This window comes from Mauremys mutica, chromosome 13 (genome assembly GCF_020497125.1).
Source record: "Mauremys mutica isolate MM-2020 ecotype Southern chromosome 13, ASM2049712v1, whole genome shotgun sequence".
Classification (NCBI taxonomy): domain Eukaryota; kingdom Metazoa; phylum Chordata; order Testudines; family Geoemydidae; genus Mauremys; species Mauremys mutica.
Genome location: NC_059084.1, coordinates 20,541,059 through 20,565,941, shown reverse-complemented (window position 1 = coordinate 20,565,941; position 24,883 = coordinate 20,541,059). Strand labels below are relative to the sequence as shown.

The window sequence follows — 24,883 nt, the reverse complement described above, 5'->3', positions numbered from 1 at the left end:
CCCGCCGGAAGAGCTACACCAGCCAGATAGTGGCTACTCCCATCGGGGAATAGAGGGGCTTCCCATCGTTGGAGTTAATCCGCCTCCCCAGGAGGCAGTAGCTAGGTGGATGGAAGAATTCTTCTGATGACCTAGCGCTGTCTACGTGGGGACGTAGATCAGCTTAACTACGCTGCTCAGGGGTGTGAATTATTCACGCCCCTGAGCGATGTGCTTATGCGGTCCTAATTGCCTAGTGCAGACCTGGTCACAGGCTTGGCCTTTTGAGCCTGAGCCAAGCATGACAGAAACCCCCAGCTCTCTTCAGAGCAGATGCCTGTGTGTACTGTCCCTGTCCCTTTACTTCCTTTGCTTTGGGCATCACTTGGGCTTAATGAAAGCTTGTCATCATTCAGCTTCTTGGATCACCTAGTCGCTCAGAGGCAGCCTGATGAGGCTTTGCCTATTAGCCCAGCAGAAAAGCAGGTTATTTGGAAAGGAATTTTGTAAATTTCTCTGTAGGAATGGAGTGATCGCTGAGCAAGTTCTGTGTCTTCCACCCTCTCCTGGGCCCATGGCACACGCATGCTGATCCAACCCCGTTCATTGCATTGGGGGTGGGGATGCGCGAAATTGGACTATAAGATGATCTCCTCGCTCCCGAGCCTCCTGTAAACAGTTCTCTCCCCTTGTACCATGTTATAAACTGGAATGAAAAAGGACCCTCCGCTCTGAGGAGCTGAGTCATGTGGTTTGGAATCGATAGTCAACCCCCTCAAAAAAGTCCCTCCTGAGCTGTATAGCTAACTGGGAACGCTGTCTCTAGTGCTGGACGTGCACTGGGTGAATGCTGCATGTGGGGGCAGGGCACGCGGAGTCAGGGCGAAAGGAGAGGAAGACCCTTTTCTGAGCACCCTCTCCTCCCACTCGAGGCCTTCTCTAAATGCCTGTTGTGTGTGACAGCTGGCTTCAGTTAGCAGGGGTCCTAATCTGTTTGTCTGTCCTTGCATCACGTGTTGCACTTTGTTTGATAATGATTTGTGCAGCTGAGGGGGTTTACCAAATGCTGGAGTGTACAAGACACAGAGCACGTGAGCCAGAAATGAAGCTGAGGCAGCAACATCTAGAGATTAAGGCAGGAAATAGCAGCACCCACAGCGAAGCCACACGGAGCATCTTAAGCGCCTACGGCACGGGGGAGCATACCCCAGGTGCTGCCTATATTGCTCATCTCACAGCTGACCTGAACCACACTTGGCAGGGGTTGGGAACAAAGGGCTGGTTCCCAGGCACAGCATATCTGCTAAAAGTACACTGACATCGCCTGGTTGCACAAAACATTGTAGGAGCTTGAAAGTAAAGATCCTGCCCCTGTAGACGTCTTTTGTTCTGTATCGACTGGCAGATATTTATTAGTGAGGGACTCAAGCCTTTGTGTTCAGATCTAGATCCAGACTGGGACATTCCCAGAGTTCAGGGTGAGTGGGGAACTCTGGTGTTCCAGGTTGGTCCCATCTTGAGTATCTTATGATATTTGCATAGCACCTTCCATCCCAAAGGCGTCTACCTGCACGCACACTGCATGCATCCACTTCTGGGATGGGGCTAAGAGGAATACAGCAGTCATCTAACTGCACATGTCAACCAAATACGCTAGCTTAGCGCAAACGTTGATTTGTTTTCTGATGACTCCATTAATAGGACTCCTATTGAGTACAAATCTGCCAGCCTTATTCATGTTGTGCAGCATGTTGCTATGCAAGAAGTACAAGTGTAATCTATTTATGTACATGGCATCCCTCATAGTAGTATCTGTGCCAGTATTAATGTATTTATCTTCACAATACCTGTGTGAGTTTAGGGCAGTGGTTTTCAATCTGTTTTCATTTGCAGGCCCCTAAAAAATTTCGAATGGAGGTGCGGACCCCTTTGGAAATCTTAGACATAGTCTGTGGACCCCCAGGGGCCCACGGACCACAGGTTGAAAACCACTGAGCTTGGGAAATACTGTTCTCCCTATTTTTACAGATGGAGAATGGATGCCCAGAGAGATTGTGACTTGCCCGGGGTCATACTGGAATCCTGTGTCTATACAGGAAAGTTGTCTATCTTTCCTATATAGACAACTAAACCTGGCTTTCCTGAGTCCCAAAGCAAATGTCTTTACCTGAGTCCGTGCTATTGCTTGTGCATGAAGTTAGAGTGGCAGAATCTGACCTTCCGTTCATGAGAGCACCAGCATTATTGGGGATAGTGCTGGGATGGTTATTCAACTGCAGAACAGAAGGGGGAGCTTGTCCATTGCATTGCACTAAAATAGCAGCTTTTCCATGTTCATTTTTATTTCTCCTTGAAGGGGGGAAGGATTGCTGGGTTTGGGGCTTTGCAGACACTAGAATCCAGAGATAACTTCCTCTTAGCATCAGAGGGGTAGCCGTGTTAGTCTGGATCTGTAAAAAGTGACAGAGTCCTGTGGCACCTTATAGACTAACAGACGTATCGGAGCATAAGTTGCGTCTGATGAAGTGGATATTCACGCACGAAAGCTTATGCTCCAATACGTGTTAGTCTATAAGGTGCCGCAGGACTCATTGTCGCTTCCTCTTAGCAGCATCTCTCACCCAGGAAGAACAAGGCAGGTCAAATGTGGGGCCTCGACTGGGTTACTCTTGCCGCTCTTTAATAAACCAGACAGCTAACAACAGTGGGGCTGGAACAATTTGTAGAGTGGGGGTGCTGAGAGCCATTGAATCAAACTGTGAACTCTGTATAGGATGGAAACCACTTGAAGCAGCAGCACCCCCAGCACATCTGCTTCCAGCACCTATGGCTAACAATGTGGATATGCATGTCCTTGAGAAACCCAATAGCCCTGTATTTTCCACTGCATGCATCAGATGAAGTGGGCTGTAGCCCACGAAAGCTTATGCGCAAATAAATTTGTTAGTCTCTAAGGTGCCACAAGTACTCCTGTTCTTTTTGTGAATACAGACTAACACGGCTGCTACTCTGAAACCAATAGCCCTGGTGCACCGAAAAATGCTGAAGACAGTTATGGGAATAGGTACGGTGGTAGTGAGGAAACGGTAACCCCAGTGCTTTCTAATCTCCATCTGCAAGCTAAAGATTGATTATTTTTTAATTAGATCTGTGTTATTCTGGCGCTGTCTGATTTACAGTGGAGGAAGGTGCGCAGAGTTTGGAGGTTGAGCTATTGTAGCTTTTAAAACCATGTAAATGTTAGTGGGAGAGATGTAATCCCTATCTTTAAAAATCTGTGTAATTCAAAACCTCCCCACTCTGGTTTATAACACGTGCTGAGGTTATTTCTCTCTCTATTTTGAATGAGATGTAAAAGGTAGGTTGTGGTGCCTCATGGCTATTAAACAGGGGTTCTCAAACTGGGGATCAGGACCCCTCAGGGGGTCGCAAGGTTATTACATAGGGGGTCGCAAACTGTCAGCTTCCACCCCAAAACCCGCTTTGCCTCCAGCATTTATAATGGTGTTAAATATATAAACGCGTGTTTAATTTAGAAGGGGGGGGTGCACTCAGAGGCTTGCTATGTGAAAGGTGTCACCAGTACAAAAGTTCAAGAACCACTGCTATTAAAGATCTTACAACATTTTTCTTAAGAGCAGTGACGTTAATCTCAGCATCCTAGCCAAATTCAGAATCGAGTAGTCACTGCCGACCTAAATTCCCTTTGCAGTTACAATTGGATGTGGTATTCTTTACTTCCCGACCTGAGCTGCTGTTCAGTGTTGCTGTGCACTGTTTAGCGTCTTCTGCCTTCTACCCAAGAGGTGACTGCATTTCAGGGGTGAGTCACCTGTGCATAGATAATGTTTTCATCCCTCTAGCTATGAGGCCGAGAAGCGATACACAGGCTGCAAAGCCCCTGGGAATCCTTGCAGATGGAAGGGGCTCTGTAAATATGAGATGATGTCAAGATAGGGCTCAATACTGCAAGGTGCTGAGCACTCTGGCCCAGTGCAGCAGAACGTGTAAGCACTTGCTTGACTTCAGGTAAGTGGTTTCACTGAAGTCACGTGTGGGGTGTTTTCAAGGAGGTGGGCGATGTGTCCAATGTCAGGACCTGGAGTAAGCTAACTTGATACAAGGACAGATGTGATCAGTTTTAAGTGTCTCCTACAGGGGTTTGAACCTAGCTTTACTATATTGCTCTAAAATCTGAGGTTTTTTTAGTTAAATCGGTGCATCTTTCCTGTATAGACAAGGCCCATATGTCTGACCTGTCCGATTTCTAATGAGGTATTGCAAGGAAAATTGCAACATTCCCTTTTCAACACACGCCCTGTTACACTGATTGAGGAGAAACTTACCACTGGGTTATTAATTTGTTCCTCTTATTTCTACCAAAATATATTTAAAACCGTACCACATTTTTATTTTCTTTCTCACTTCCCAGGCAATTGTCTTTCAAATCAACCCATCAAGCTATGGGGAAATTTTAAAATTAACATGCAGTCAGTGCTTGGTTGAATGTGGGGTGTCCATGTTGTGTACGTGGAAAGCTTTGTATCGGGTGATTATGTGCCGGTTGAATGAGTTTTAAATTTGAAATAACTTTAAGGACTGATACAGTTTTCTTGCAACCAGAGATTGATTTTAGAAGGGGTACAAGGGGAAGACTGGGATAGGCTAATTCCTTCTAACTAAACCCACTTTAAGTGGTGGGTGATATTTCACGGGTAGGGCCCTTCGGTTTTGTTTTTTATGTTATTTAAACGTTCCTGGGAATTTATCAGTGTTTATTACTATAACAACCAAAAAGGTGAAAATCAGGGCAAAAAAACTGACCTTTTCTGGATAAATATCGGGGTTTATTTTGGTGGACGGAAGGACAGGGGAAAAAAGTGTTCAGTAGATTAATGCTTTGATGAGTGGAATTCAATGTAATTTGCTGCAGAACTAAAACAGAACTCAAAACACAATGCCACCTCGGAGTTGAAGAAAACAATATTTCTAATCCCCAAATAAAACTTTTCCTTTGACTAAACAGTTTACTCTTGTAGACTTAGAACTATTAGCCTATAAATATTTACATTTAGTAATTGGGCCACACGGTTTGCAGTGCGTACACTCAACTTCATCCTTTTCTCCTGTTTTGTTTTATTTTTAAACTTTTGAATACTTCCTCGTGTTCTGAAATGTAGTCTGAGACAGATTTTCGTTTGCTTCCCATTTTAGTGTGTCAAATCTTTAAACCATTATCTGCTAACAGCTTGAAATGTGTACATGGTGGGCATGAGATTCAGCACTATGTTCAGATGTGCACACACTTCAGAGCTTGCGTGCCTTCCTGTTTGTTTATTGTGTGTATCTTCTAGACTAATACATAACCTTACTTCAACAGGCAGCTTTGCATATACACAGAGACTAATGTATTATCATAACACATATCGCTCATATAATGTATTGTATTTTCCTAATAAAATAAGTTATTTTTTATATATAGAATGATACCAAAGTAGGGTGAAAATCGGAAAAAGAAACACACAATACTCTTTGTAAAACCCGGGATTTTTTCGATCAAAATCGGTTTAAACTGAAAACGATGGGGCTTATTCATGGGTGGCAGAATTTTGGGATACAAGTTCAGTGCACAGTTATATAACGAGATTGGGTTTGCCAGTTTCTGTTCAATCTGTATCCATAATGGATTCTCTCCGTTAGAGAGCCATTCCAATACTGATCTAATTTCTGCCACCCTAGAGTATATTTTGAAATGTGGCAGAGCCAGGCCTCCCATCTCAATTTGTTGGTCCAGCCATTCGGTTTTGATTCTTGGTTTGATTTGACCATAGGGATCTCTGAATCACTTTTTAAAATTTCTTAAAGCAATGTAATGTCTTATTGTAAATGACCACAAATATCAATACACCTCTACCCCGATATAACGCGGTCCTCTGGAGTCAAAAAATCTCATCACCTTATAAGTGAGACCGTGTTATATTAGGTTTGGTCTGGTACGGCGTACCAGACTGGACCGGCTTCCCCGGTGGTGATTTAAAGGGCCCGGTGCTCCAGTTGCTGTGGGGAGCCCCAGTCCCTTTAAATCACTGCTGAAGCTCTGGCAGCAGGGCTCGGGCGGGGATTTAAAGGGCCCGGGGCTCCCCACAGTGGCCAGAGCCTCTGGCCCTTTAAATCACCACCCGAGCCCGGCTGCCAGAGCCCCGGCGGGGATTTGCCTGGTGCTTGAGCTGCTGTGAGGAGCCCTGGTCCCTTTAAATCACCACCTGAGCTCTGGCAGCGGGACTCGGGTGGGGATTTAAAGGGCTCGGGGCTCCACACGAATTCGGATATAACGCGGTAAAGCCACGGGGCTCGGGTGATGCTTTCCCGTGTCATATCCGAATTCGTGTTATGTCGGGTCGCGTTCTATCGGGGTAGAGGTGTAACTAAAATCCATCCCCCCCAAAAACCAACCTTAAACCCATGTCAATTGGGGCTAAGGAATGGTGTCTAAAAACTTGACCCTATAATGGCCTTAGGTAAAGCTGATTTCTCTGTGAGGTCAAATGTTGACTTCTTTATTTAAGCGCTTGCCTGATTCTGAAAAGCCAATTAGTGTAATTACACCGTGGTTTAAAGATTAACATCATCCTGTTAGTCCAGTAGTTCTCAAACCTTTGTACTGGTGACCCCTTTCACATAGCAAGCCTCTGAGTGCGCCCCCCCCCCAAAATTAAAAACACTTTTAAATATATTTAACACCATTATAAATGCTGGATGCAAAGCGGTGTTTGGGTGGAGGCTGACAGCTCGTGACCCCTCATGTAATAACCTCATCTCCCGACCCCCACTTTGAGAACCCCTGGGTTAGTCTGACTTGGAGACAGGAAATCATTACTTGTGCTCTAGGGATCCTTCCTCATGAATAGGGCAGCCTAAGCACATATAGTAAAAAAGACAGAGAAGACTAAGGCTATAGGTAGGTGGGGTCCATGAGTCTAGCAGAGACTGACATTAAGCATAGTTGTGGTTTGGTATAACCTGACCACTTCAAAGAAATCTTGTTCAGCAGTACACAGACCCCAAATCTGACCTTCCCTAACGTGGGATTCTGGCCTGTAAGGTGGCAGCAAAAAATGGTACTGTGGGGCTCTCTGCATGTTGCGTCTCATTGAGTCCATATTGGATTGGCTCAGATGACAAGATGTTTGTTTTAACGTCAAGCTGGGCCCTTTCCATCTCCCGAGTGCAAGAAAACTATCTGTCTCTCCAGCGTGCTCATATGGCCCCAATTATCCTAGTATCTGAGCTCCTCACAATCTTTACCACACTTATTCTCACAACACCCCTGGGAGGTAGAGCGGTGCGATTATCCCCATCTTGCAGATGGGGGACTGAAGCACAGAGAAGCTAAGTGACTGGGTCAAGGTCATACAGGAAGTCTGGGTTCCAGTCCATGGCCTGCCACAGGTCTTCCTAGGCTAGTGCTTTAACCACTAGACCAGTCTTTCTCTCTGCTCTCCTGTAATTTCTGTGCAGGGTTACATCTCTGCAGCCCCCTGAATGCTAATGGCTTTGAGCTGGCATTCCTGAGGTCCAGATTGGAAAGTAGTGGTATAACTGAACATAAGAATGGCCATACTGGTCAGACCAATGGTCCATCTAGCCCAGTATCCTTTCTTCTGACAGGGCCAATGCCAGGTGCCCCGGAGGGAAGGAACAGAACAGGGCAATTATGAAGTGATCCATCCCCCGTTTTCCAGTCTTAGCATCTGGCAGTCAGAGATTTAGGAACACCCAGAGCATGGGGTTGCGTCCCTGATCATCCTGGTTAATAGCCATCAATGGACCTATCCTCCGTGAACTTACCTAATTCTTTTTTTAACCTAATTATACTTTTGGCCATGATTTAAATCACTTGTCAGGAAAACTTGATTTAATCATGGATTTCTACATAAAAGTGTATTCTTGTATTAAGGTTAGAACAACCAACATATTCTTCACAACTCAGAGATAGATGTAGGTTTCATTTTTAGATGGTACACACTATATATATTAAGTGATTTATTTTGAAAACTTTTCAGCTTAGTTTTACAGCGATATCAGAAAATGAATGATTGTTTAGTTATTTCATTTACCAAAGGTAATTGAAGAAGATAGTTCACCTCCCAATGACTTCATAAATATATCCAATTAAACAGGTTAATCATTAATATTTGGAGGATTTTCTTGCCATGCTGTATTAGAAAGAGAACCATAATCAGACAGACATTTAAATAGTTTTATTTAGCTAAAATAACATTAAGTATTCTGGATTTTTTTCTTCAACAGCAAACATAATATTTTAATAAAACAAGCATATGAATTTTTGAATTTAGTTAAACATTCAAGTTTTTTAAAATCAAATTTGTTTTTGTTAAAATTGCTTTAACTAAAATAGTTAAATTAAATATTAAAAAAAAATTTAAATCGACTATGTCAGCCAGGTCAACATGAGAAACTTAAAATATTGGCTTCTGCAGCTAACTCAGTCGTCTTCACCTTCATTTTCCTGTTTGTTCATAATCTGGAAAAGAAAAACTAGCTTTCCTGCTTTTTTAGGTCCCAAACTATTTCTCAACTTGGAATGAAAGGAAGAAACTATTCTTTCTACGTTGGCAGAAGAAACTACTGTTGTTAAAAGTGAGATTATCACTTCAACAGTCTCTGAATCCAAGTGCTTAAGTGACTTCCACCAATTCAGTGGTGTGACTTTCTTTAAAACCTCATCAGCAAACATATTTCTTGAATGGTTCACCCTTAGCTCTGAAGTTTATTATAATTGGCATTATGAAGGGTTTAGCTGATCGCCATATTTGGGGTCGGGAAGGAATTTTCCTCCAGGGCAGATTGGCAGAGGCCCTGGGGTTTTTTTGCCTTCCTCTGCAGCGTGGGGCATGGGTCATTTGCTGGAAGATTCTCTGCATCTTGAAGTCTTTATACCATGATTTGCGGACTTCAATAGCTGAGACACAGGTTTGATATAGGAGTGGGTGGGTGAAATCTGTGGCCTGCGTTGTGCAGGAGGTCAGACTAGATGATCATAATGGTCCCTTCTGACCTTAAAGTCTATGATTCTTTGATTCTATGATTGCTGGATGTCCATGTCATAGCTAACTCCTCTTCTTCAGCAGTTAAGGTTTGACTTGGTACTGAGTATTGAGAATATTTATAAGAAAATGAGCTGGAGATAGTGCTTGTCCCATTTGTTTTTTTTAATGCTTGTAATTCAACTCAGTCATTGCATATTTCTCTTTTTAAGATCTCACTCAGTTCCTTCCAAATTTCAACAGCGTCAGCAATAAAACAGCTATTTCCCTGCATTTTGTTCAAGGCTACAGAAATAGGCTTCAGGGTATTCAGCATGTGTTCAACATTTCTCTTAAGCCCAATGTTGAGAACTTTGGCTGTGACAGAGCCATCTATTTTTTCACAATTTTGTTCACAGACTGTCATCAGATTAGGCCAGTTCTTGATATAGTGCTCAAAACAGTCCCCTGCTGAGTTCCAGTGCACATCTTGTGGGACAGTTAGCTTGGGTGCTCCCACTTTTTTCAGAGCAGCTGCTGCAAAGTGATTGTTACGGAAGTATTTTGCAATTCAACAACATTAGCCTTTATTTCTGGAACACCGAAATCTTTGGCTAGGAGGTGCATCAAATGAGCACTGCAATCATATGATGTTCACTTGGGACTCTCTTCTAAATAATTTCTTCTCATCTTGGCTATATTTACAGCATTGTCTGTGACCAAGCTGCGTACTAGACATTTGAAATTTTTTTCAGTTTGTTATAGCCTTTACTGCTACTTCTTGTAAGTATTCTCGTGTGTGTGCATTTCCTGATGTATCAATTGTTTCTGTAAGGAAGACATTCCCTTCTTCTGTCATCACACAAGCACATACAACAGGATCATTGTGGACATTGCTTCACCCATCAAGACTCAGGTTAACAATTGTACCCTCTAGACCTTTTGCTCACTACTCAGTTTTTCTTTCATACACTTTATCCAGCAATTTGCCTGCAACATCTGGCTCTGTTGGTTGAACTGTATCATGGTCTTAATGACTGAACCATGTTAATGAAGCATGGGTTCTCAATCATATGGAAAGGAGAGTTTGTTGCATAAACAAATCGGGCAATTTTTTCATCAATTACCTCTTTTTGTAATCTGCTGGTTCTTATCACAAAATTACTTATGTTTTTTTCTGGATGATGTAGATTTTTTTTTTCCTTTTTGCTACAAGTGATATAAGAACATAAGAATGGCCATACTGGGTCAGACCAAAGGTCCATCCAGCCCACTATCCTGTCTACCAACAGTGGCCAATGCCAGGTGCCTCAGAGGGAGTGAACCTAACACGTAATGATCAAGTGTGAATCCATCTACTGTGGCTATGTGACATACATGATGTGATTGAAACACTGTCATTGGCAGATTACTCTGAAACTATAGAAGATGATAGTGATCTTGAAGGTGGATAGTCTTCAGAATCCTGTATGTTGAGGATGGATTCTCCTAAACAAAATAAGTCAATGCTGTTATTTAATTATTATTACCATACTGCTCATTTAGTATTACTCATTGCATTCACTGACACTCAGTACTACTTTAAAGGTGAAATTGTAAAAGGAAGATCTGCCTATTTCAGCTATTTATTTTTTATCACAACTATATTTTTTGCTCAAACATGAGAATTCAAGAATAGTCCAGAAGGAAGACAGGCAGTCCTTAAGAAAAAAGTATGAAATAAAAAAGTTTACCAACCTAAAGATCCTGCATGTTCACATATGTTCCTATCATCATCTTCAATGCAGCTTCCTCCTGAGAAGGAACACTTCTCATGATGTTGTTTCATTCTAGCAACCAGGCCTTGCATTTTTTCTTTGTTGCACTGTTTGCATTTTGCACGCATTTTGTCTTACCCACAGGTAGAGGAACTTCATTAAAATATTCCCAAACTGGGTCTCATTTACAGCCTGCTGCCATTATAGGTTTTCCCTTCTAGTGAGGGAATGGTATGGTCGATCTCAAATCAATGAAGGCTACACTCAGAAAGACCTCAAGACTTCTGGAATATGCTGCTCAAACAGTTTCACTTTGTTTCTACTGCCTGTCCCTCCCGTCTCACATTTATCTCCAGACTTCTTCTCCTTGTCCAGATCTATTCCGCCCCCAACAATCTTCTATTTGTTGAACTTTTTGAAACGTTGCACTTTTAGAGAGAGGTAAGGGATTGACTCTGTGTACACAAATTTGCAAAGGGAAAATAGGGTTGAGGTCTGTTATTTCTCACCTCTGTATATTTTATTTATTTAAAAATATTTTTGCTGTTAACAAGCATGTTATGTCTGGAGAGACAAATCCACAGTTTGAGAACTGCAAAACTAAGCATCTCTGATGGTATCTTCTAGACTGAGCACTGAGTCCCATTGGGTAGATAGAAAGATGAACCTAAATAATCTATACAGAAGCCCCTGGAACCACAAAAGATTGGATTCCTAATCCATGAACTGTTGGAACTCATTTACAAAACTTTTCTTAAACATTACATGAATAGATTGTCTCATACTGTAGAATTAGAATTTATAATCCCCATTCCATGATGAGACATTATAGCTCAAAGATATATCTTAATTAAAACTATCTTTAGAGAAGTGTTTTCCTCAAAAAGCATTTTATCAAAAAAAATCTGATTTTAAATTTTAAAAAAATCTGATTTAAAAAAAAATTGATTTTTATCCACCCTGCTTTTGGCCTTCACAACATCCCCTGGCAACAAATTTCACAGGTTGACTATGCGTTGTGTGAAGAAGTACTTACTTCCTATTGTTTTTTAAAGCCTGCTGCCTATTCATTTTATTGGGTGACCCCTTGTTCTCATGTTCTCTGCACCATTAATGATTTTATAGACCTCTATCATATTCCCCCTTAGTCATCTCCTTTTCTAAAATGAACGGTCCCAGTCTTTTTAATCTCTCCTCATATGGAAGCTGTTCCATACCCCTAATCATTTTACTTGCCTTACTTTGTACTTTTTAAAATTCGAGTATATCTTTTATGAGATGGGGTTACCAGTGCTGTATGAAGTATTCAAGGTTGGGAGAACCACGGATTTCTTTAGTGGCATTGTTATATTTTCTGTCTTATTATCTAATATTCCTAACATTCTGTTAGCTCTTTTGACTCCCATTGTACATTGAGCAGATGTTTTCAGAGAACTATCCACGGTGACTCCAAGATCTCTTTCTTGAGTGGTAACAGCTAATTTAGACCCCATCATTTTGTATATATAGTTGGGATTATATTTTCCAATGTTCATTGCTTTGCATTTATCAACATTGAATTTCGTTGGCCATTTTGTTGTCCAGTCGCCCAGTTTTGTAAGATCCTTTTGTAACTTTTCAGTCAGCTTTGGACTTAACTTATTAACTTTAGTATCATCTGCAAACGTTGCCACCTCACTGTTTACCCCTTTTTCCAGATCATTTATGAATATGTTGAACAGCATTGGTCCCAGTACAGATTCCTGGGACCCCACTATTTACCTCTCTCCACTGTGAAACTGACCATTCATTTGTACACTTTGATTTCTATATTTTAATCAGTTAATGATTCACGAGAGGACCTTCCCTCGTATCCCATGACTGCTTACTTTGGTGTAGGACCTTGTCAAAGGCTTTCTGAAAGTCCAAGTACACTATATCCACTGGATCATTCTTGTCCACATGTTTGTTGACACCTTCAAAGAATTCTAATAGCTTGGTGTGGCATGATCTCTCTTTACAAAAGCCATGTTGACTCTTCCCCCAACATATCGTGTTCATCTGTGTCTGATAATGCTGTTCTTTCCTACAGTTTCAACCAGTTTCCCTGGTACTAAAGTTAGACTTACCAGCCTGTCAGAGGCGATGCATGGGGTGGGGCACACAAGGTCATGGTCCTGTCCCCCGTCCCTTGCCACCCAGATTTCTGCCTTCCATTTAGCACAGAGGTTTTCAAACTGTGTGGTGGCCCAAGGGGGATGCGCCCTACAGTTTGAAAACTGTCATGTCCTGCCAGGAGCTGGTGGGAGCCGCTTGGGTCCTGGCTCTCTGCACTGTGGGCGCTGGGGTGCTGGCTGGCTGCCCAGCATCCCTGCCTGCCATGCTTCCCAAGCTGGGCCATCTCTGTATGGCCAGGCACTCCTCCAGCAGTGCAGGCAGCACAGCTCCGAGTCGCACCCCTGATGTGCTCTTGCCTCTCCCCTGAAGGAGACGAGCACCAGCTGGCAACGCCCCCTGGAGCTGGCCCCTGCCCACGGAGCCTGTCTGCCATGAGATGCTCCCCGAGTTGGTCATTCGCTGCTGCCCTGGTGCTCCTAGCTTCCCTGCTGCTCCTCAGCCCAGAGGCGACATGTGGAGTGGTCACATGCCCACCTCGAATCTTTAAATTGTGCCCCCCACTCCACTCATCAAGAGTTATGCATTGTCTCTGCAGCCTGTAATTGCCAGGATCACCTCTTGAGCCCTTTTAAAAAAAATTGGCGTTTCATTAGCTATCCTTCAGTCATCTGGTCCAGAGGCTGATTTAAGTGATAGGTTACGTACCGCGGTTAGTGGTTCTGCAATTTCATATCTGAGTCCTTCAGAAGTCTTGGGTGAATCCCACCTAGCCCTGATGACTTATTACTGTTTAATTAATCAGTTTGTTCCACAACCTCCTGTAATAACACCTCAATCTGGGATAGATCCTCAGATTTGTCACCTAAAAAGAATGGCTGAGATGTGGGAATCTCCCTCACATCCTCCACAGTGAAGGCAGATGCAGAGAATTCATCTAGCATCTCCACAACAGCCTTGTCTTCCTTGAGTGCTGCTTTAGCACCTTGATCGTCCAGTGGCCCCACAGATTGTTTGGCAGGCTTCCTGCTTCTGATGTACTTCAAAAAAAAAAATTTCTGTTAGTTTTTGTGTCTTTTGCTAGCTGCTCTTCAAATTACACTAGAGGCTGATGGCATTAGTATGCCATAAACATCTCGTTGCTGAGGACATGAGAAGGGAGGGAATTAAGGTGCTGGAAACCTTTGTGGAATTAAGAAAACATCATCACCCAGCTCTGTGAAGCTAAACTTGCCCTGATCCACCCAGCACAAGGTTCCAGGACAAGCTGTGGACCTGACTTACAAGGGCAGCTGCAGGAACAAATATAAATGCTGTACGAACTGTAATGTGAAAGCTTTCAACCAGCCCCAAGCAGTGCTTATTGAGAGCAGTCGGAGCAGTTCCTGGGGAGGGGAGTTTGGATGGATTGTAGGAATCTGACTGGTCCATAGAAGGCTTCAAACTTCTTCCTAGGGGGTCAGGTCGGGTTAGACATGACATGGGGGGAGCCAACATGGGGCAAAACACAGAAAGCAAAGCATAGTAGCCAGATGTGAATGCTATGGTAAAACACTGGCATGCCATCACCTAGTTTGAGAAGCGGACTCTCTCCATGTGAAGAGACAATGGGCACCGCTTCACATCTCCATTCCCTGAGAGAGAGCTTCTTAAGACCTCAGTCAATGTTAAGGACTCCTGGATGGGCTTTACTGACCTCCGCGACAAAGACACTGACCCCGCTGTAATGGCATGGTTAGTCCAAGCTACTTGGAGACTCACGCTGGCTTCTGCTGAAGTGAAAGCCGGCCGGCCGCAGCTGAATGGAATTCAGAAAACCACCAGTGTGTGTCAATCTGTGGTCACCATCTGCGTGTGGCTCTCTCTGCTGCTCCCAAGGATGCTGGAGACTCAGGGGGAGGACCTTGTGGTTCTGTAGTTCTTGCCACGACTGAGGACATACTCAACCATCAGCAGATGATTTGACTTCCTTTGTTGCCGCCTCACTCTTTACCCATCAGTTCCCTTGGGACATTGGCTGAAGGCTCTTTTGAAACCAGTTTTAAATAGGAAACCAGAACCAAAGGTTTAGAAACGCATGACAATTGCAGTCTGCCATCACTTTGACCTGAGGTAAATTTGGGTTCCCGAGCCTGGTGGGTAACTGGGTGTGTCTGAGGAGAATATGGAGTTAGGGGTTTGTTACAGGAGTGGGTGAGATTCTGTGGCCTGCATTGTGCAGGAGGTCAAACTAGATGATCATAATGGTCCCTTCGGACCTTAAAGTCTATGAGTCTATGAGGATCATCTCTCTGGTAGTGCAGTGCAGGGCCTTGGTGCACTCCATGCCGTGCAAAGCAAAGGAGCCAAGGTCTCTGCCCCAGTATGTCTACAGTGTAATGCATCCAAGGTGTGTGTGAGGGACCAGTCAAATTTACATAAACATAATTGCTAATTTACATATATTTGTCTATTCTTGGCCTGTTGGAAAACAAAGGGGGTGTCTAAAATACATTTTCCACATCTTCAGGCACAGATGGTCTGTCCTGCCCCTACAGCAATGTCAGGGGCAGCTCTATCCACTTTCCTCAGGGGACACGAGCCTCTTTTGTCCTCTGGAGTTCCCCAGCACTCCACTCCTGGAGCTGCCCCACATCTGCCTTCAGCCCCGTTCCTCCTCCTCTGAGATCTAAGCCCCCTTTTCTCTGTCTCCATCTTGCCTCCCAGCTCTCTGCCCCCCTCTTTCTTCTTGGCTGATCCCTCTCCCCATGGATGCTGTTTGACATTTGACTAACACCTGTCAATATTTTAAAGACCAGAATCATCCATTTCCTGGCTGAAAGGGACTGTGGACAATGGGCATCCCAAGAGCAGTCAGCCTTCCTGGACAGGACCCATTGCTCTCTTCCTCCTCTCCCCTGTGCAGTGTCATGGTCATAGTTGTATCAGCCAGCGGGCAGATCTTGGAGCAGGCCTGAGAAAACCAACCACCTTCCCACAGTCTGAGGTTAGGTGGGTTTGCCCACAGTTCGCTCTGCTGCGTGCTGTTCTGATGAGCAAAGGGGTGATTACCACTCCCTGGGGCAGGATGTTGTTAAAGTCAGTACCCTGACCTGCTAGCCAGAGTGGAAGAAGCTGGGAGGTGGCGTAAGCAGGTGAGCTGTGCATGGGGTGGCACTTGAGAGGCTAAGCAAAGCTGGGGGTGGATCTACTGTTAGGCTTTCCGTCCTTGAATGTGTTCCCGAGAGTTGTTCCCTGTTCCAGAATCACTGGAAAGCGTCCGGATGGCGCCAAGCTGACTAGCTTCTGTTTTCTGTTTCAACCCCCTCCACCAGTCCAGGTGTACGCTGCTCCCCCTCCCAATCCCCCCAGCACAATCCTCCAACCCAACCACCCTCTTCCAGTTAATAAAGCCGCGGGACTCGTTCTGCACATCCCAAGAATGCAGGTGCTAACAAGGCTTAGTGAAAGTGTAAACCAACCCAAGCATGAAGGATCAATAACCTCTGGCCAATGCATTCCTTGTGGAAAACAGGACCAAGCTTGCAGTCTCTGGAGGGGCTCTGGGCTTCCTGTTTCCCTTAGGGGGGTGGCTGGTGTGTGCTAAGTCATCTGTGTTTATTTGTGGCTCTTGTGAACTGAAGTGGGAGTAGATGGGATTTGTTTTATTGTCAGATGGGATGTTACAGTCGCTGCTAGGGGTGGGAGGGACAGAGGAGAGAGCAAAATCCTTGGGCTGGAGGATTCTCCTGGGGTGGGAACCGAGGCATGACTCTAAGGGACTGTGGGAAGCACTGATCATTCTTGCCCTGTATCTGTTGGTATGAATGGGGCTGATGAAGCTTGGATATGAACAGAGAAGTAACTCTTAAGTTGTGTCTGCAACCCCCCCCCTTCTTTGGGACGATACAGGTTTGGGTGGATGGATGATTATCAAACGGAAAGGAGACAGAATCATTCAGGGAAAGCATCTTGTCTGTCAGATCAGGGCCTTCACATGTGCACTTGCTCTCCAAGGAGTATCTTCCGGCTGGGGAGATTCTTTAGCTGCTAGAGGTGGTGGATGAGTAGAGCCCTGAAAAGTGGCTACGCTGCTGCTGCTGCATGGTACAAAAGAAGCTGCTGAGACGGGAAAAGAGAAGTTGTATGTGCTGAACTCCAATTCTCTCCAGATGCCCATGCAAGTGCATCTGTGCAGTTGAGAGAGGGCAGAACAGGCAGCAGGGAGCTACTATGCACTCTGGGCCAGCAGTTGTCACACTGCTCCCTCTTGGAGCAGAGAGAGACAAGTTTGTGCTGTGAAATCAGTTCCTCCCAGAAGAGTGGGTGCTTGGGTTTCTGAGAAGCTTCTGGTTTGACTGGCTTTTCTCCAAAAGTGATATATTTGCATGAATGCAAGTGTCAGGTGTGCACTGAGACCCTGGCTTTCTCCGCACTGACAGAGGCGTGGGTTTTTTTTTGTTTTGTTTAAAGTGAAGTAATTAACGCAGGATAGTTATCTCACTGCAAAATCCAAATGGAGACACAAGAGTTGTTGTGTTTTGCTGCAAGGCCTATAGGTTGGCATTATACTGGCTGCCTGGGTTGACCCGCTCTTGTTTATCACACACTATAACTGTAATTTGTTTCCACTCTGTTTTTACAGCAGGACAGCTATTGCGCCTTGGTGATCCCATGGTAAAAACAGGCCTGTTCAGCCAGTGAAGACCGAGCTGCTGAGTCTCTTCTAGCCACAGCCTGTATTTAAAGTCCTTCACAGGAATAGCCTGTAATAATAATAATTGGAGATATACTTATCTCCTAGAACTGGAAGGGACCTTGAAAGGTCATCGAGTCCAGCCCCCTGCCTTCACTAGCAGGACCAAGTACTGATTTTTGCCCCAGATCCCTAAGTGGCCCCCTCAAGGATTGAGCTCACAACCCTGGGTTTAGCAGGCCAATGCTCAAACCACTGAGTTAGCCCTGCACTGTCGCTCTCATAAGCCATGTTGGACCATTACTGTGGAATGCTGCAGTATTAGGGTGACCAGACGTCCTGATTTTATAGGGACAGTCCTGATTTTGGGGGCTTTTTCTTATATAGGAACCTATACCCCCCCCCATCCCGATTTTTACACTTCCTATCTGGTTACCCTATGAAGTATCGTCTTGAAAATGGATAAAATCCTGTAAAGATCCCCGTAAAATACATTGAGCTGAACTCTCCATGGAGTTACTTCTGACTGAAATTAGTGCAGCTGAGAGAAGAGGTTGGCTCCTTGTGCATTAATTACTGGGGGGTAGGGGTAGAGGGAAGAATGAACAATATAGAGAGCTTTGAGGCAAACCATATCTTCACTGCTGCTCGTCAATACAAGGAAGGCCCCCCTGTGTTAAGGAAGAGGCCCTGAATGGAATTCCCCTTGTATCGCAGACTCTGGGTGGTGATGAGATTGGTAGGTAGACACATGGAAACAGTGTGTTTGGAAGAATTATTTTTGGATCTGTTAGTCCATTTGATTTATATATATAAAGTTTGGTGCTCTGTGTTGACTCAGCTGACAGTGCCGTCGGGATTCCTGTGACTAGACAGAGGTGGTGGGTCTACTTTGGCTTAAAAGGAGGTGGGAAGAGAAGTGTTACAAAGAGCCTTGTACAGTCCTGAATGGGAGAACTGATCCCCTCTCTGGGAACTGGCAGGGAGTTGAAGGTTGTGGGCTGGGAAGTCATTAGCGGTTCTTGCTACAGGCTAGCTGTGCCCTGTGCCAAACAGGAGGCACACGGTGGTGTACGCTAATCAACTTCATGGCGGTTTGTAGCCCTGTCAGAAATATGGGTTCTTCCAAGACAGCCAGGACAGGTGGCAACCCTAAATAGTTGAATCAGCAGTTGGGAGATCAGCTGCACCCTTTGGGCGGGTTACACTGAAATGTGTGTGCACGTATGGGCGTGCAGTGACAAATGGATCCAAGTCGTGGCCTTTCTTTCCAATGTTTTAACGATATTTGTAAGCTCCCCCACTGGTAACAGATGAAGAGTTCCTCCAACTGCAAGTTCCAGGTTACTTGAGTTGCGGTTAGTAAGGTGTTCCTTGCCGTGGTTTGATACATGGTCAGGAGTGAACACGCTTGTTTGCTGTCCTGCCCAGAGCCTTCTGCCTGTGCTGCTGTTGGCTGATGTGTCAGATTTCCACCCAGCCAAAGAAACTGCACTAAAATGAAGGGCCATGTTACTCCCCTGTCTGTGCAGCGAGTGGAGCTACACCAGGGTAGAATTACAGCCTACGTTTGCAGTAAGCTGTATTCTGAATTGCTTGGAAACATTGGGTGTCTAGAAAATGTGACTCACAAATGTCATTATTCGGTTCCCCTGAGGATTAAAGAAACACTTTTCCAGGAAGCAAGTGGTTCTTGTTTTTTGAGGGTAATCAAAATCCTTTCCCAGAATCTGCTCTGGGGAAGGCAGACAGTGAGGTGTCCCCATGCCCTCCTGCATTCAGATCCAGCCAGTCTATCTCCATTTACAGTGAACCCATTCCTGTCCTATCTTGGCACAACTTAAATAGATCACATCAAATTTGAAACCTCTTCATCCCGTTCCTTGTTCTAGATGCTGTCTTAAAGCGAGATCGCTTGGCTGGGTGTGTTGAGAGGATCGTAGCTGGGATGTTCTGGAGCTCCATTCCGTGTTGGGAGTGCCTACTAGCTTGCACTGTGTCCCCGCAGCATGGCACTGGGGCAGCCGAGTCTGAGGTGGGGAGGATTTCCACAGCCGTAAGCCTGTTCTTGTGCCCCAGTCAGTCTGATCCTGCAGGCTGTTGGCATTCATTATAGCTGCCTGCTGTCTTCACACTGATACGGTTTGGGCACTCAGGTTCTAACTGAAGTTTAACTTGCCCGGTTTCGCTGCTGCCTTTCCACCGGACCTTTCACCTGGGGGAAACAGGCTGACGTATCGGCTGTTCATAACCTGAGATGAATGTATCTTATATGACAGATGTAAGATCTGCACCATGAGGTTCTTGGTGCCAGCCCTGACTGGGCTGTAGCATCTGAAGTCCGCCCATGTCTCGGGTCCAGCCCCAGCAAGTGGGATTCCACTAAATTAACGAAGGCTTATAGTGATGAGCCCCCCGTTGGCAGAACCAGAAATAGCCGTTGGCAGTCATGCTGGTGATTTTGGTGATGTGGGAATCTGTTACCTCGTCAACGGGCCGTGAGAGGGCCATGATTTTCAGTCACTGCCGCCTTCATCTAGGGTTGCTTCCTTCTTAGATTTGTCCTGTTGTGCAGTCATTTCCATGTCCCATAATGATACGGTTATGTTTGCCCCGGAGCAAAGTTGGGATTTTCTGTGTGAGCCAGATCCAAAGCCTGTTGAACTCATGTAGCAAGCGAAAGTTTAAATCCTTTAAATTGGGACAGGTGGCTACCCTGTATCCTTCTTCCACCTCACTCCTCACACGATCCTAATCAGGGGCTTGTGTTTCTTGAAATGCTTCATGACAAGGATTCCAGTTAGGGTTTGGTTTTGGTAGCTGACTTTTTGCTTTTCATACCTTTTTAAAATATTTGCTCTCTGGTAGCTGCTGAGCAGTAAAATACGAGAGATTTCCTGTTGGGTTGTGGGGACGGTTCCTTTTTGGAAGCAGGACAGACCTTGGATTCAGTGAAACCTCACTCTGGTTCTGTAGGGAATAAGCCACAATTAGAACACGGAAGGTTTTGTTTTGTTGGTTCCTGCATTGTGCTTTTCCTGTGGCCGGTTGAGTGCCGTCCAGATGTGTTTGGTATTCAGCCATATCTGGCTGGGCGAAGGCCAGAGAAATGTGCTGGTGTTGCATTAATGTACAGTGGCTCTGGCAAGCTGAGCTTGCAGCTCTGCAGATGTATACAAACGCGGAGGCACCTGGCACCATTCAGGGAGGCAGAGGCCAGTGTGATTCCTATTCATCACTAGACTTGCTAGGGGAATCCATGCAAGGGAAGCGTGGACAGAAGTGGCTTGTGTGATCTATTTTGAGTGGGAATGGTTGCAGGGAAGAGTGAAAGGGACACTGGTCAGTAGTTTAACCCAAAGAATATGATGGTTTTAAAAACAGCTCGTAATTAGGAGAGGAACAGATTCTGAATACATGGCGGCTCCAAGGCTATGGAACTTTGTTAAACTGGATTTGATTAAACTGAACTGCAGGTTGTATGTTCATTTCCATAATTTCAGGGAGGAAAAACCTTATTTATACTATATTATTATTATTATTATTATTTTATTATTTATTTGTTTTGTTCTCTTGGGAAAAAAACTACAGCCTTAAATAGTAAAATGATTCTAAGAGGCGGTTACACTTGTGAGGGGAACTGTTTGAAAATGTGAGCATGAAATGTTTAGGAACTCAGAATAATCTTAACTCTGCCCCCATATCCCACTGCTCTTGTATATTATCCATATCTGGCAGATAAGAAATGCTTATGATTGAGTATGGCAATTGGACAAGGCTTTGCATTGGTTGTGTAACGGACACAAATAGTTCTGTACCTTTTGCCAATGAAAGTGTTATTCATTGTGTGCAACATACATTCTACTTCTGTCTGGAAGAGCTAAGGTGCTAACGTGTCCCACTTAGTTTGGTGAGTGATGGACTTACAGTTAGGTTTGTGGTTAGTGTTGCTAGAGTGGATGAGATCAAAGTGGTTGGCTATAGAGGTTGGGCTGTATGACTTACAATGTTAATTACCCTCCACCTCATGTAACACGTGGATTCTCAAATTGGGGAGGGGATCACATTATGATCACCCCCCCTTTTTTGTGGCCAGACTCAAGGATGTAGGTCCCAAAACACTTTTCTGTTTTACACGAGATCACTGCATAGAAAGGTTGAGAACCACTTACAATGTGTGGAATAGTGATACTTGTAGAGGTGCCGGCGATGGCAATAGATGTGGCTTTTCAACTTCCGTTGAAATGGTGGATATAGACTGTGTGTGTGTGTGTTAGTCAGTAAGAGAAAATCTTGATAAGGTCTTGACTCTATTTGGAAGGGTTTTGGTATCTAGGATAAGAGCTGAGATGTCAGCATGACAATCTTGGGAAGGGGCTGAGAACTGGAGGAGAAAAGAAGACTGGTCCAGTGGGAATTGTCTATAGTGGGCAATCGGTGCACAGGATGGTATGTCGAGTATCAAATGGCGTAGCAGAAGGGTGCAGCTTTTAGCATCGTGGCAGAGCATATACAGTGTGCCAATGTGGACTGTGTCAACCATTTTGGCAGGGATTTGGAAGCTGTGTGAAGGCCCATTTGCAGTAATTTACCCCTGTGTTTCCAGCCAAACGTAACTTTAAAAGTAAACTTCAATCTTGCTTTGCTTTCACATTTTTAAAATGTCCCTCAAATTATAGATTTGAACTTTAAAACTGCAGCTTAACTAAACTGGGTGGGAGAGTGTGGTGGTATGGGAGTTTCCTGAGAATTTTCCTCTCTCAATAAGTGTAATACATGATCAGTGACACCGTGGTGTATGTGTTTGATCTGCCTGGATTTTGACTGATGTATTAAACTATGTCCAGTTCAGATCTTTTTGACCCTCTTCCATACTGTCGGTTCACATGCAGGCTTGTTAAAGTTTGCAGCTGCGTGATGAGCTGTAACAGAGTATGAGCAACCAGGGTTTATAAACGCAGTGGCATTCTCAAAGTGTAGAAAGTGTTGTCCTGACTATGACCAAAGCTAACCCACCAGACTTCACACCAAAGGCACCATCCTTGTTGATTTCAGCGGAGTAAGCTGAGCTCAGAGATTCTAGGCCAAACCATATCTGATGGATCACCTGAGTGAGGAGGGGGCTGTGGGGAAAGAGAGTTGGAAAACATTAAAAAGTGCAACCTCAAGTAGCCCCTGCGTGAACAGAACTGGTGGATCTCAATCCAGTAAAAAGGGATCCCACCACAGAAATTTCCACCACCACAGTTGACCCTAGCTTGAGAGTCTCTTAGCTGAGAAACCCAGGACTGAACAAGTCCCGGAGATTGAAATGCCCGCTCAACCCCTTTGAGAGCAGGGCTCAGGTGCACAGCTGAGGCGAGAGGAAGCTTGCACTCAGACACTGGGGCTGGCTGTGCAAGGCTCTGTAATCCCCATCAATAAACACAAGCATCTTAAGGAGGAGAGAAGCAGGTCAGGATAAGAACAAGGAAAGGGGTTAAAAAAAACTAGGGGCCAAATGCTCCCTGTGCCAGGCTTGGCGTAGGAGGTAATGCTGGGGTTGTTGGGAGGAGTCCTCCTTTGCCACCTCTCTGGGCTGTGGAGCAGCAGTGGAATTGCTCCGATTCTGCTACCGACTGTGCGGAAGCAGGGGTAGGCCCAGCTGCTGTTGCTCCCTGGCTCTGCAGGGAGCTATGCTGGTGGATCCGCCAGTCCCCACGTCGCTGTGCGGAGATGTCGGAGAAAACTGGATTCCAGTGCATGTGGAACACAGACACCTCTGTTGCAGAGGGTCATTAAATTGCCCCCACACCACCATCCCTGCCCAGGCTCCTTGTCCTTCCGCAGAATGGAGCGGGATTTATTGCAGGTGAAGCAATGCTGAATGGTTTTATAAAGCAGCCTCCCCATCTCGGCCCTTCAACTTATCCTGGCAAATGCAATTTGTTACGTCTGGGTTTTCAAAGAGCTAGGTGCCCAACTCCCCTAGGCCTTGTCTAGCACCAACAGTGTGTAATGGCTGCTAATGTCACCTGTGTAGCCAGACCCTTGGATAATGACAGTCACGTTATCGGTGCCCTTCCCTGGGCCTTCTCTAGTGACTAAGGGATCCAGGGGCCTTTCCAACAGCCGTGGTGCCAATGAAAAGTGCAGGCCGCAAGGTTACTAGAGAGGGCAGCCTACCTGCACAAGCCTAGGGATCGCATGTATCTGTAGGGCATTTGTAGTACTTTACAGCTTCAGAACACTGAGTGGCCATTTACTAATGAATCCTCCAGACACTGGCTAGGCTAAATCACAGCCAGTTTTGCAGAAGGGAAAGCTGAAGTGAAGTGATTTGGCTGAGGTCATGCAGGAATCTGTGGCAGAGCAGAGAATTCAACTTCAGCCTCTCCAGTCCTAGGCTAATGCCTAACCATTGGGCCATGCTCTCCTCTCCCCTATTCCCGCCTTCATTGGTGTGTTTGAGAACTCAGATACCCCATGGCTGTTCTGCTACATTTTCAGTCCTCTCATTTCCTTTTCCTTCCTCTTTCCCCCCAGTCGACATTCGTGAAATCCAAGAGATTCGTCCAGGAAATAATTCCCGAGATTTTGACCGATACCAGGAGGATCCCTCGTTCCGGTCAGACCCGTCTCACTGCTTCGTCGTCCTCTATGGAATGGAGTTCAGGCTGAAAACTCTCAGCCTGCAAGGTGGGCAGTCCCCTGTGTTCGCTTTGCATTTGCAGGGTCATTTCGATTGCATGCTCCTCGGGGCATTTAACTTAAGACCAGTGCCAAAGGCAGTGTAGCCGTTCTCATTTCGGTTTAAGGGTGGCTTGTTTCAGATTAGCGTAGGTCAGTTAGGAACAGGTTTACACTAAAACTGAGACAAGCCACTCTAAACAGCCTTCGGCACCCATTTCCCTATTTCGGTTTACAAACTAATTTAAGTTAAATCGGTGCTGCTTTCTCCTGTAGACAAGCCTTGGTGGGCAGCCGTGCTGGCTTCTGCATATGCAAGACAACTGTGTCTTCTACACGGCGATTGCACAGGGAGAGAGATGTTATTTTCTAGCTTCAAAGAGGATACAGCAAACAATGGGGAGGTTAAAAAGAAATCCGCGCGCATTCTAAAAATAGCTGTCGCTTGTGTCTCAAGAGCAGCTGAAATTTGCTCCTTGAAAACAAACGGGCACCGAGAAACCCCAGGGCCTTGTCAGTGAGGTGGCTTAGAATGCTGAGCATGGAGGTGGATAGGAACCAACCAGTCATGTGTATTGAGAGAGATGTGGGTGAGAGCTTTGTAGTGAGAGCTGATGGCCGGAGACAATCTCACCGGCAGACAGACGTTATGGGGAGCAGGA

At 45.1% G+C, this 24,883-nt stretch overlaps 1 protein-coding gene across 8 annotated transcripts in view; it reads left to right on the top strand.

Moving 5' to 3' along the window:
- Positions 1 to 24,883, top strand: part of PLCG1 (phospholipase C gamma 1) — a 102,951-nt gene that overhangs the window by 21,538 nt on the left and 56,530 nt on the right. For all 8 annotated transcript variants that reach the window (XM_044985482.1, XM_044985483.1, XM_044985477.1 and 5 more), the window contains one exon: positions 24,078 to 24,230. In XM_044985482.1, the coding sequence (XP_044841417.1) occupies positions 24,078 to 24,230 (153 nt within the window). The remainder of the gene's footprint in view (positions 1 to 24,077; positions 24,231 to 24,883) is intronic.